The sequence below is a fragment of the Sminthopsis crassicaudata genome, chromosome 1 (genome assembly GCF_048593235.1).
Source record: "Sminthopsis crassicaudata isolate SCR6 chromosome 1, ASM4859323v1, whole genome shotgun sequence".
Classification (NCBI taxonomy): domain Eukaryota; kingdom Metazoa; phylum Chordata; class Mammalia; order Dasyuromorphia; family Dasyuridae; genus Sminthopsis; species Sminthopsis crassicaudata.
This window is the reverse complement of record NC_133617.1, coordinates 515,705,681-515,717,895: the sequence shown is the minus strand read 5'-3', so window position 1 is coordinate 515,717,895 and position 12,215 is coordinate 515,705,681. Positions and strand designations below refer to the sequence as shown.

General features: G+C 34.1%; 1 protein-coding gene across 7 annotated transcripts in view; it reads left to right on the top strand.

The window, feature by feature from the left end:
* FANCC (FA complementation group C) overlaps window positions 1–12,215 on the top strand; it is a 181,274-nt gene that overhangs the window by 154,823 nt on the left and 14,236 nt on the right. For all 7 annotated transcript variants that reach the window (XM_074281683.1, XM_074281676.1, XM_074281678.1 and 4 more), the window contains 3 exons: window positions 2,598–2,673; window positions 4,759–4,840; window positions 6,823–6,997. In XM_074281683.1, coding sequence (XP_074137784.1) covers window positions 2,598–2,673; window positions 4,759–4,840; window positions 6,823–6,997 — 333 coding nt within the window. The remainder of the gene's footprint in view (window positions 1–2,597; window positions 2,674–4,758; window positions 4,841–6,822; window positions 6,998–12,215) is intronic.

Below are 12,215 nucleotides of genomic sequence, written 5' to 3'. Positions count from 1 at the left end.
TGTCTGGCATATTGTCATCACTGTCAGTCATTTCCAATAGAGTCCAATCCTATTTGAGATTTTCTTGGCAAAGATACTGGAATGTTTTGCTATTTCCTTATCTAGTTCAGTTTAGCAGACTTGGGCAAAAAGGGTGAAGTGACTTGTCTAGAGTCATAGCTACTAGTAGTGTCTCGGTTGAATTTGAACTCAGGTCTTTCTAACTTAAGGCCTGGAGCTCTGTTCACTGTGCCACACTTAACTTGCCCCTGACATACTATAGTAGACATTTAATGTTTGTTGACTGATTGTCTTATTGCCTCCAAGAAGAACTTGTAGCTAACCCTTCTGTTTAATTGACCCTTCCTTTTCTGGGTTTTGTTTTTAGAAAAAATGGTAAATGATTCAATTTAATATTTCAGTACTCTCATGGCTAAGTTAATATTTATAAAAAGTCTGAAAATTATGTGCATCCTAGTAACTTCTGCCATTATAGGTTGAAAATGGGTCACGCAAGACTGAGATTGTTTTGTATTTTTTCATTATTTTAATGTTTGCAGTGGCTAAAGAATGTATCACACACACACACACAAAAAGTATCATCAAATAGCCAGTCTACATTAACCTTATCCTTGGAAAATGGACACAATCCAGATTAAAGAAGTTCTGAGATTCTACCTCACATCAGATTTACAAAAATGGTTAAAAAATTATAAATGTTAAGAGAGGTTGTAGGAAACCATGTAGGCATGTTTGGTGGACCTGTGAATAGGTACAACTATTTTGGAGAAGCATTTTGATATTATATACAAAATGTTTAATAGTGCATACATACCCTTTAACCTAACTCTGAGGCAGGAAAAAGTCCTTCATGTACAAAAATATTTATAGCAACTCTTTTTGTGATGGCAAAAAAACCCTGATAATATATGGATATCCTCCTCAGTTGAGGAATGGCTGAATAAGTTGTGAATTAATGTAGTGAACTACTATTTTACCTTTAAGAAATTAGGGGATAAATATTTCCACAAAGACATGGAAAGACTTATATGAACTAATACAGAATGAAATAAAACCAGAAGAACAGTTTTTACTAACACCAATATTTTTTTAATAATAGCTTTTTATTTTTAAAATGCATGCAAAGACAGTTTACAACGTTCATCCTTGCAAAGCCTTGTGTTCCAAATTTTTCCTCTCCCCTCTCCCCCCCTCCCCTAAACAGCAAGTAATCCACTATATGTTAAACATGTACAATTCTTCTATACATATTTCTACATTTATCATGATGCACAAGAAAAATCAGATCAAAAAGAAAAAAATGAGAAAACAAAACAAAACAAAAAGCAAGCAAACCAACAACAAAAAAGGTGAAAAAAAGTCCACATTCAGTCCACAGTCCTCTTTCTGTATGCAGATGGCTTTCTTCATCATATATCTATTAGAGTCACCAATATTTTTTAAATATACAATTTTAAAGACTTTAAAAATACATAAATAAAATGAGCAGAACCAGGAAAAAAAAATATATTTATATAATGACAACACTTTAAAAACAAACACTTTGAAAGCTGTAAGAACTCTGATCAATACAAAGACTATTTATAATCCCAGAGGATTGAATATTAAATATGCTATCCATTAAAGAGGTGATGGATTTAAGGTGAAGAATGAGACATATTTTTGTAAACATCCATTGAGAGAATTTGCTTTGCTTGACTATGCAAATTTGTTCCGAGAAATTTGTTTTTGGGTGTTTCCCCCCAGAGTGGGGGAAAGTAAGTAGAAAGAGTGAAGAAGAAAAAAAAAAATCAATTTTTATAATTTTTTTTAAATAGAAAAGAGGGAGCTTGCTATAGATGTTAAATGTTGTAAGCACTCTCTTATTAAGTCATTGTATAAATTTTACTTAATTGCTTTACTGAATTTGCAAGTGACCTTTATGAATAATCTGTAAATGTTAATAGTTAATAATAAACAAAGCATATGAGTGCAACTTAAAAGAAAATGGACATAATCAGTTGTCAAGGCTTTCTAATGTGGTAGATAAGAGTCTGTTTCACTGACTTGGCATAGCCTTTGAAAACCTAGGGTTATCCATATGTCACAGCAATACATCAGAGATTCCCATACAGTGTAAGACTGAGTTAGCTTTTTGGGGTGCCATATGCTACCTATTGATTTATATCAAGTTTGAAATACACTACAGTCTTTCAGACAAACTCCTACCTAACTTTATAACTTCCCCTTACTTTGTCCCATATTAAATTTCATTTTATTAGATTTGGCCTAATATTCTGGACTATAAAGCCCTTTTTGCATCCTGACTCTTCTATAGCTGATAAATATGACATTTATATCCTTAACCAAGTTATTAGTAAATATGGTAAAAAGCTCAGGTCCTGGACTTCTCCACTACAAAGTTCGTTACAAATTGATATCAAACATTAGTGCCTCTTGGATTTGTTCATCTATCATTTCTTAGTCCATGTTTCTTGAGAAAAATATTCATCGTGTTTTCTAATTGTTTTCATCCTACCAGAATTCCCTAATTCTCTAATTGAGCTGGTTTTGATATCTAGTTTTTAAATGATGATTTATTTTTTTTTATGTTACAGCTGAAATTTCCACTTAAGTCCTACTTTCCTTATACCTCACCATCTCTTATCATGGTATTACTCCAAAACCCAAAAGGTAAGTTGAGCTAGATTTTATGAGTGATAAAATAACTTCTGAGAACACTGATGTTAAGATTTTCCCAGGTAGATTCACTTATAAAATGGAAAAAGGAAAAAAAAAAAAGTTGTGTATGTAGTATTTGAAATATTCCCACATAAGTTTTCTATATTTATAAAAATTACCACCTGAATATAGAATATTTTGATTATGACAAAGATAACTAGTTTAGATACAGAAAATCTCTAAAGTCTTCCTATAATCTCTACTACTGTTTTACTATATTATTTAACCTCACATTGTTTTTTAATTTGAACATGGATTTTCCTAATTTTATTTTTGCCCTGTTTTGGACAGTACCTATTTGATGTATTCTTGAATATGGAATTGGGAAGAAAGCATGGTTCTTTAACACCAGAAACTTGAAATCAAAAGGAAAGATAATATTGATATGGACAGATAGAAAGGACATGTATTTTATCTGAACTCAGAAGAAAGGGGAAGTTGAAAAATAAATTAAGAAAGAATGTTTTCCTTTTAGTGCTTTTTTTTCTTTAACAAATTTAATTACTGAGCACAATTGTGAAAAAGAGATAATTCTAAGTATGTCATTTAAATTCTCCTTCTAGAGGTTGTAACCAGAAGTAGGAAGAATGCAAAAAGTAAAGAACTTTTGAAGTTCTTTAGGATTTACTTTATTGGCTTGGAAGTCCTCTCTAAATCCTTTTGATGCTCTCATTACAACATGTTATTGTCACAATGGATAAAGGAAAGGTTTGCTTTTTCTTTGAGTATGACTAGCTCACCTGGGATAGACTTATTTGCATGTATTGGTTTTCATGACAGCTGAGTCAAAATGATCATGTACTGGATACAAAATAATCTCTGAAGGAGGTTTTCTTGAAAATTCTGATAACTACAAATAAGACAACATGGATGTGTTAGTATTAAAACCCTCAGTCTTACAAGAAGCATCAGTTTCCTGGGACCATGAAATAAATGATAAGATAGAAAGTTGAAATAAATGATATGACAGAAAGACATGAAAATTATCTGTCATTCCCTTCAAATCATTGAGCCAACTCAAGTTCTCTTAATCACAGAATCCAATGTGCCTTCATAGGGTTATCTAGAGCAAAACTTCTTAAACTCATGTAATTAAATGTGGGGAGGGGTCACAAAATTATGATTTATTATCAGTAAATGTTTAATTGGTATGTCTTCTATATATGTAAATGCTGGGTCACATAAAAATTTCTAAGTCAAAAAGGGGTCGTGAGTGGAAAGCCCTGACCTAAGCACTCATGTCAGGTACAAGTAGTAATTTGTTAATCTCAGCAGAAAAAACACTTAGTGAGAAAAACTGTTTCCAAAAAAAAGCTACCTAAATAGAAGACAAGCCCTCTTAATTGCCGAAGGTCTAATGTTGCCAATTTGGGTTTTTGTCTATACTGTTTCTGTAGTTTCTGTGACATGTTAATAATTAAGAAATAATGTTTTATTTTACATACTTTATATAAATTTGAGGGATATTTGTTTTCGACTCTGAAAATTCAGTACTTATATATAGTTTTAAATTGTGTTTTAAATTGGACATGTTCAAAATCATAGCATAGTCATGTTAACAATAAATGTTAACCTGAAAAGAAGGCTGTTTTTATATCAGCCTACCTATAGGCTGAGGTAAGTCATCACTGTAAAAGAGTTAGTTGGGTAATTTGTTTCTAATCCCCTATTGAATGTTTCAGAAAGTCGCCACATATTTTGATATAATTGGTCTTTTATGATCAGAAGAGGCACAGAACTGGGAAAACAGGGACACAGTAACTCTGAATTCCAGGAAGCTTATACGATCTCTGCCCACACTGTGCCTGATTTGAAGAATCCTTTGAACTCTAGCCTTATGTAATACAGATGAAACTTTGTTCCAGGAGCTAACAAGGACACATAATAGATAGGATTTAGAAAAAAATGAGTGTGGAATAGATGTGGGTTCTACAACTGAAAAATGGTACAAAGCTTGCCACACACAAGATCTCCAAATCTTAACTAATAGTTTTGTCTCTATTATATTTTAGTTCTCTTTGATTTTTTCCCCCCTAGATTTACCACATGGACTTTGGTGCCAGCATTTGAATCACATTTCAGAAATACTCAAAAAAATTGTTGAAGACCAGCGTACTCAGTGAGCAATAATATCTTTTAGTTGCTTTTGTATTTTGCTTCCCATGTTTTTTATAATTTTCTCATCTCATTTAAAGTTGGGATGGGGGAAGGAGTTGTAGGAAGTAAGCATTTATTGTGTGACCACCTTGAAGGATTTGGGAAGGGAGGTTCTTTAAGCAATAGGGAATCACTGGGGTAATATTTCTATTTTTGCTTTCTGGGAGTGATGTGATTAGGAGCTATACTTTAGTAAAACTAATCTAGCAAAATTAACTAAAATGGATTGGAGTAGAAGAAGGAGAGAACAAAAGCAAAGAAACCAGTTAGTAAATTACTGTATAATCCAAGTAAGAAATAATGACATCCTGAACTACAATGATAATCATAAAATGCAATAAGAAGAGATGAGAATAGTATTATTAGAAGGTTGAAAATCAGTAAGAGAATCAGGCTTTAGGGAAGAAATGATAAGTTAGGTTTTGGATATGGTGACATTGAGAATACCCAAGTAGAGGAAAACAGCAAAGAGACAAAGTTGCCAGTGCAGATTTGTAGCTAAGGACAATATCAGGGCTAGAGGAAGAGAATTCAGTCCAGATATTCCTAATATAGTGATGATAGAAACTGTAGGTATGGATGAGATCATTAAGACATTTAAATGGAGAAACAAAGACAATAGTGCCTTAGAGGATAATTCATTTAATGGGTAGAAGGAGTTAAAAGAACTAACAAACAAGGCAAATTAAAAATTAAAAAAAAAAAAAAATCAGAAGGGTCTATGTCACAAGACCTAAGGAAATAGAATTAAAGGAGGAGCTGACAATCATCAGTGTCAAGTACATCATAAGAATCAAAGATAAGAAAATGCCACTAGATTATTATTTTGTCAGATATTCAAGTTTTGCCTTTGAGAGAATAGTTTCAGTGTGGTAGCAGCAGCAGACACCAGATTTCAGAGAGCTGACAAATATGTGCTAGAAAAGTAAAGAAATGAATGCCAGCTGTTCTTTTGCGAACTCTGGAATAAAGAGAAGACTTCATGGGTAAAGGAGATGAGTTTCTTTGTAAATAGAGGGAAAGGAATGAGTAAAGAGGGCAAGATTAAAAGAGAGAGGAGATAATTGATGTGGTAAGATTGTGGAGGAAACCAAAGGAAAAGGATTAGGAACATAATTGGATTAGATTTGAAAAGAGGGCCACTTCTTTGCCTTATACTGGAAGAAAGTATGAGAGAATTTAAGGCAAATAGGGGGGGAAGATAAGGAATTGGAGGATCTCAATCTTCTAAAAGAAAGGACATGGTGGTTTTGAGCAGAGTAGAAAAGGTTTGAAATGGACTTTGTGAGGTAAACGAATAAAGTTTAGGGATAAATAAAAGGATTTCAGAGAAACAGACTTTATTGTCTACTTTGGCTACAAAACAGCACTGCCCTACCATGGCAGCAGTGCCTCTAGCACATCTGCCATTATCACTGAATGGCCAGGGTAGCCATTTTCTGGACTCCATCTGGATTTCGTGAATACTCTTTCTTATTTTATAGCTCTTCAGCCAGCTGGAAAGCAGACATGTACAACTGGTGAGGCCCCATTCTCATTAGCAGCTCAGTTAGAACAGTTAGATAGCCCAAAGGTACCATCTACAGATCTTAATTTTACAACATTCCTGTTCGTCATGAAAAGAAAATCCTTTTTCAAAGTCCATGCACAATCACGAAGACTCTGAAGGTTAAAAATTAATAAGTACTTAGTAGAACTTGTGCCCAAAGTTCCCAAGAAGAGGTATTTTTGAGAACTATCCTTTGAATGCCTTGGATTGGAAACAAGCTGGCACTGTTAGTTGTTTACTTGAAACTAAACAGGTATGCCCCCTGAGTTGTGGTCATAAGTACTGCAGTGAGTGAGGCATTTCTGCAAACATTATGTTAACTTTAAGAACTGGGAGGGGTGGGGGGAATGGAGAGTGAAGTTACACAGCTGCCATGTATCTTAATTCTCTTCCAGATCCTGCAGAAGTTTCTTTGAACACTGGTTTTTATTTATTCATTTTGGAGAATGGGCTGATATTGCTGCTGAGGAATTACTGATGTTGAGAGCTGAATCCCCTGCAACTTTGTTATGGCTCTTGGCCTTCTACTATAACCCACAAGATCAAAATCAACAGAGGACTCAGACAATGGTGGGTGGCAGAATTGCCTTAGGAGTATTTATAACTAATTAGGGCTTGTGGGGTAGGGGCATGGAAGGGGATGTTTCCTATAAGCAGGAGCCAGAAAATGAACATGACATTCAACTGAAGTGTTATGTTTTTACTAAGGTTTGCCCAGGTTCTTGCTGTAGCCATTTAAGTAAAATAAATTGCTTTTCCCCTCTCCTGCCCTTAATCAGGTTATACAGGCTCTTCCTCCCTGTAAATTCTTGTTTTATTATTTTTTCCCCCTGAGGCAATTGGGGTTAAGTGACTTGCCCAGGGTCACACAAAAAGGAAGTATTAAATGTCTAAGACCAGATTTGAACTCAGGTCCTCCTGACTTCTGTGCTGATACTCTATATGCTATGCCACGTAGCTGCCCTATCTTATTCTTAAAACTGGTCCAAGGAGCAAGATTTCTTTAAAAAGCACTAGAAATTCCTCAGAGACATAAGGAAGATGATATATAGTTTTTGTGCCATTATATGCCTTTTGAAAAACTTATCTTAATTATCCCATATTTATCCTTATATTATTTTTCCTTCTTTTTGATATTTAGAGGCACAGAATATCAGAACTGTAAGAGAGAGACAGATTTTTAAAAGGACTATTTGTTTTAAATTCTGAGATCCTATATACCAATGAAGAAGATAGCTCATAAAGGAAAAGTGGAATTTTTTTGGGGGGGTGTACAATAGCATAATATGATTATGGTCAGAAAGTGGCACAAAGCCCAAGTTTCCAACAGGATATGGTGAGAACTCACTTATTAAAGCTTGAGACCTAGAGTCTTAAGGTTGCAGCTATTGATCAGCAATTCCAAATCCCTGATTTTGTTGACTAAAAACATTGTCTCAAAAATGGAAAATTGACTTACTTAAAGTCATAGATTGAGTTAGTGGCAGAGCAAAGTCTAGAACAAATTCTCAGGGTAGAACACAAATCATATTATGGCAATAATTTTCACCTATCCAGTGGTCATCCTTTTCACTTATCTCTTTAAATAGAGTATCCTAGTCCCACAGCAGTGGCTTGGAGCATATTGGGATCACTGTTTTTCCCAGGTGATATCCTTGAATTTGTTTCTTTACTTATTTTTTTTAAGTTTGTTTACTTAATTTGTTCTTTATTTTAAAAAAGAAATAAATTGGTGCCAAAATTTGTTTTTTTCCAAGTCAAAATTCTCTCTTCTCTATATGACAAGACAAAGAGAAACAAAGAGGATTCACATAGTCATCTGTATTACTGTTGTCATTTTTCAAGCAACAGAAAAACTCAAAAAATTCAAGGAAGCCTCCTTTACTCTATTGTGATTTGCATAAAAGTATAAATGGAAGAAAAGTCTGAAAGTTTCATTTAAAGCTTTCTAACCCTGTGAATGAGTATCAGCAAGAGAAAAGTATTGATATTTTTAGCCAAAGCTTTAATCCACTTATTATCTAAAGTGATATGAGATAACTATTATCTTTGGCATAGTTAATCAGTTTAGTGCCTACTAACATCATGCTAAGGAAACTGAAGAATTTCTTTTCTGAAACAAAGTGTTAACTAAACTGTAATTGCATTAATTTCTAGTTCTAAAAAAGGCTTGTAACCTGAGGGTCTGTTTACTGATTGAAAAAGCCAGTCCAGGTCTCAGACACAGGCTGCTTGTCAAGGAGAAAAGGCAAATGAATTGGATCCAAGGACTGGCTCCTTTGCCATAACACCGTGCCTAACGAGAATCACAGGAACATAGATTTAGAGCTGGAAATATCCTTAGAGGTCATCTAATCCAACCTCATGTTTTTATTTAAAAGTTATCAACTTGACAAACACAAATATTTCCTTATATAAACAAGAACAGAAAAAAAATAAAGGATTACATATGACATCTTTTACAAGCAGGATTTTTTAAAGGAAATATTTGATTTAATATGGTTCTGGCAATGTCCCAACTTCTGCTTTTTTTTTTTTTTTTTTTTTTTTTAATGTATACTTTTAATGTTTCATTGATACCTATTTCATCCTTTTCTTTTTCTATTCTTTTTTTCTTATTCACTATAATTAACCCCCTTCATTCCTGTTACTCTTTCTTTTCTCCCTAAAAAGTTCTCCTTTGTAACAAGTATAATTTAACAAATGAAACCCTACAAATTGGCCATGCTTGAAAGTATATACATTATTCTGCACTTCTACTCTGTCACTTCTTTCAAGAAATAGAAAGCCTGGCTCATTTGTTAATAATTTTTTGACATCAAGATGGGACATTGCATTGATCAATTAAGTCATTCATAGTTGTTTTATCTTATAGTGTTATAACACTTTATAATTGTGCTTGTTTTTCTCCCTTTACTCTGCATCAATTCATATAAATCCTTCCAGGTTTTTCTAAGTCCATCCCTTTTATGATTTCTTATTGCAGAAAAATATTCTATTACATTTAAAACTATTTTTTCAGTCCTTCTTCAGCTGAAGGGCATCCTCTTCCACCCCATCTTTTTATAGAACATGAAACTGAGCCTAAAGGAGATTAAATAATGCCAAGTTCACATAGGTAGCAAATGACCAAAATGAGCTAAGAACCCAAGCTCTTTGATTCCATATCCAATTCTTTTCAACTGTCTGCTTAAAGTGTGTAAGTAAACTAAGTAAACAGGTAAGTTTACTTAGCAATTTACGTAATAGAAACATACTCCTTTTTATCTTAGTGCTTAACTTAACAGTAAAGATTTTATGGGCACTTCAGTATTCTTGTAAATCTTTTTTTTTTTTTTTTCCTTAATTTTTTATTTTATTTTATAATTATAACATTTTTTGACAGTACATATGCATGGGTAATTTTTTACAACATTATCCCTTGCACTTACTTCTATTCAGATTTTTTCCCTTCCTCCCCCAACCCCCTCCCCCAGATGGCAAGCAGTCTTATATATGTTAAATATATTACAGTATAATTTAGATACAATATATGTGTGTAGAACCGAATTTTTTGTTGCACAGGAAGAATTGGATTCAGAAGGTAAAAATAACAGTTTACATTCATTTCCCAGTGTTCCTTTTCTGGATGTAGCTGGTTCTGTCCATCATTAATCAATTGGAATTGGATTAGCTCTTCTCTATGTTGAAGAAATCCACTTCCATCAGCATACATCCTCGTACAGTATCATTGTTGAAGTGTATAATGATCTTCTGGTTCTGCTCGTTTCACTCAGCATCAGTTGATGTAAGTCTCTCCAAGCCTCTCTGTATTCCTCCTGTTGGTCATTTCTTATAGAACAATAATATTCCATAACATTCATATACCATAGTTTACCCAACCATTCTCCAATTGATGGACATCCATTCATCTTCCAGCTTCTAGCCACTATGAAAAGGGCTGCCACAAACATTTTGGCACATACAGGACCCTTTCCCTTCTCTAGTAGTTCCTTGGGGTATAAGCCCAGTAGTAGTATGGCTGGGTCAAAGGGTATGCACATTTTGATAACTTTTTGGGCATAATTCCAGATTGCTCTCCAGAATGGTTGGATTCTTTCACAACTCCACCAACAATGCATCAGTGTCCCAGTTTTCCCACAGCCCCTCCAACATTCATCGTTATTTGTTCCTGTCATCTTAGCCAATCTGACAGGTGTGTAATGATACCTCAGAGTTGTCTTAATTTGCATTTCTCTGATCAATAGTGATTTGGAACACTCTTTCATATGAGTGGAAATAGTTTTAATTTCATCATCTGAAAATTGTCTGTTCATATCCTTTGACCATTTATCAATTGGAGAATGGCTTGATTTCTTATAAATTAAAGTCAATTCTCTGTATATTTTGGAGATGAGGCCTTTATCAGAACCTTTAACTGTAAAAATTTTTTTCCCAATTTGTTACTTCCCTTCTAATCTTGTTTGCATTAGTTTTGTTTGTGCAGAAACTTTTTAATTTGGTGTAATCAAAATGTTCTATTTTGTGATCAATAATGGTCTCTAGTTCTCCCTTGGACACAAACTCCTTCCTCCTCCACAAGTCTGAGAGGTAAACCATCCCATGTTCCTCCAATTTATTTATGATTTCGTTCTTTATGCCTAAATCTTGGACCCATTTTGATCTAATCTTAGTATGTGGTGTTAAATGTGGGTCCATGCCTAGTTTCTGCCATACTAATTTCCAGTTTTCCCAGCAGTTTTTGTCAAATAATGAATTCTTATCCCAAAATTTGGGATCTTTGGGTTTGTCAAACACTAGATTGCTATTTTTATTCACTATCTTGCCCTGTGAACCTAACCTATGCCACTGATCAACTAGTCTATTTCTTAGCCAATACCAAATGGTTTTGGTGACTGTTGCTTTATAATATATAGCTTTAAATCAGGTACACTTAGACCACCTTCCTCTGACTTTTTTTTCATTAGTTCCCTTGCAATTCTCGACCTTTTATTCTTCCATATGAATTTTGTTGTTATTTTTTCTAGGTCATTAAAATAGTTTCTTGGGATTGGTATAGCACTAAATAAATAGATTAGTTTGGGGAGTATTGTCATCTTTATTATATTCGCTCGGCCTATCCAAGAACACTGGTATTCTTGTAAATCTTAAAGCCATAGCTATTGTGTCTTGGTCAAGGTGTATTTCAGAGAGCTTGGTATCAGAATTAGAGGAATTTGGCAATCTAAGCACATTTGTGACATGGTCTCCCCTTACAACTCCTCTATCCCTTCTTCTCAGTCATTTTCACCTTTCTACACAAAGGTTCCCCCTCTCACCTTCTGTTGATCTCATGTTATAAACCAGTAGCCCCCATGGGTAATTCTGAATTTAAAAAGAATCAAAACCCTCTGTGCGTTTTCATCTTTAAGTAATTCATGTCCTTTCTAGGAAAATTTATTTGAAAATCTATGGTAGCAGTTTATAATATGTACGGTACATTGGAGGGCAAAGGGGTATCAGGGAAGAGTATCTAGGTAACTTGTCAGATCAGGAGGACGAAGAAAGGAACACATCCTTTCTGAATGAAACTGCAGCAGACATCATGAACCAAGTGGGATAAGAGAAGAAAGACATGTTTTAAACTCTCAAGTTATTGCAGACACATTAGATAGCCCAAGAATCCCTGAATACAAGAGTGAGGGGATTTTCAACAGAGAGATTATGATGGAGAAGAGTATGGCAAGTGAGAAGAAGTAATAATCAAAGTGCATACTTTCTGCTTCTTTTGGGGTCAGTCCTGGGCCAA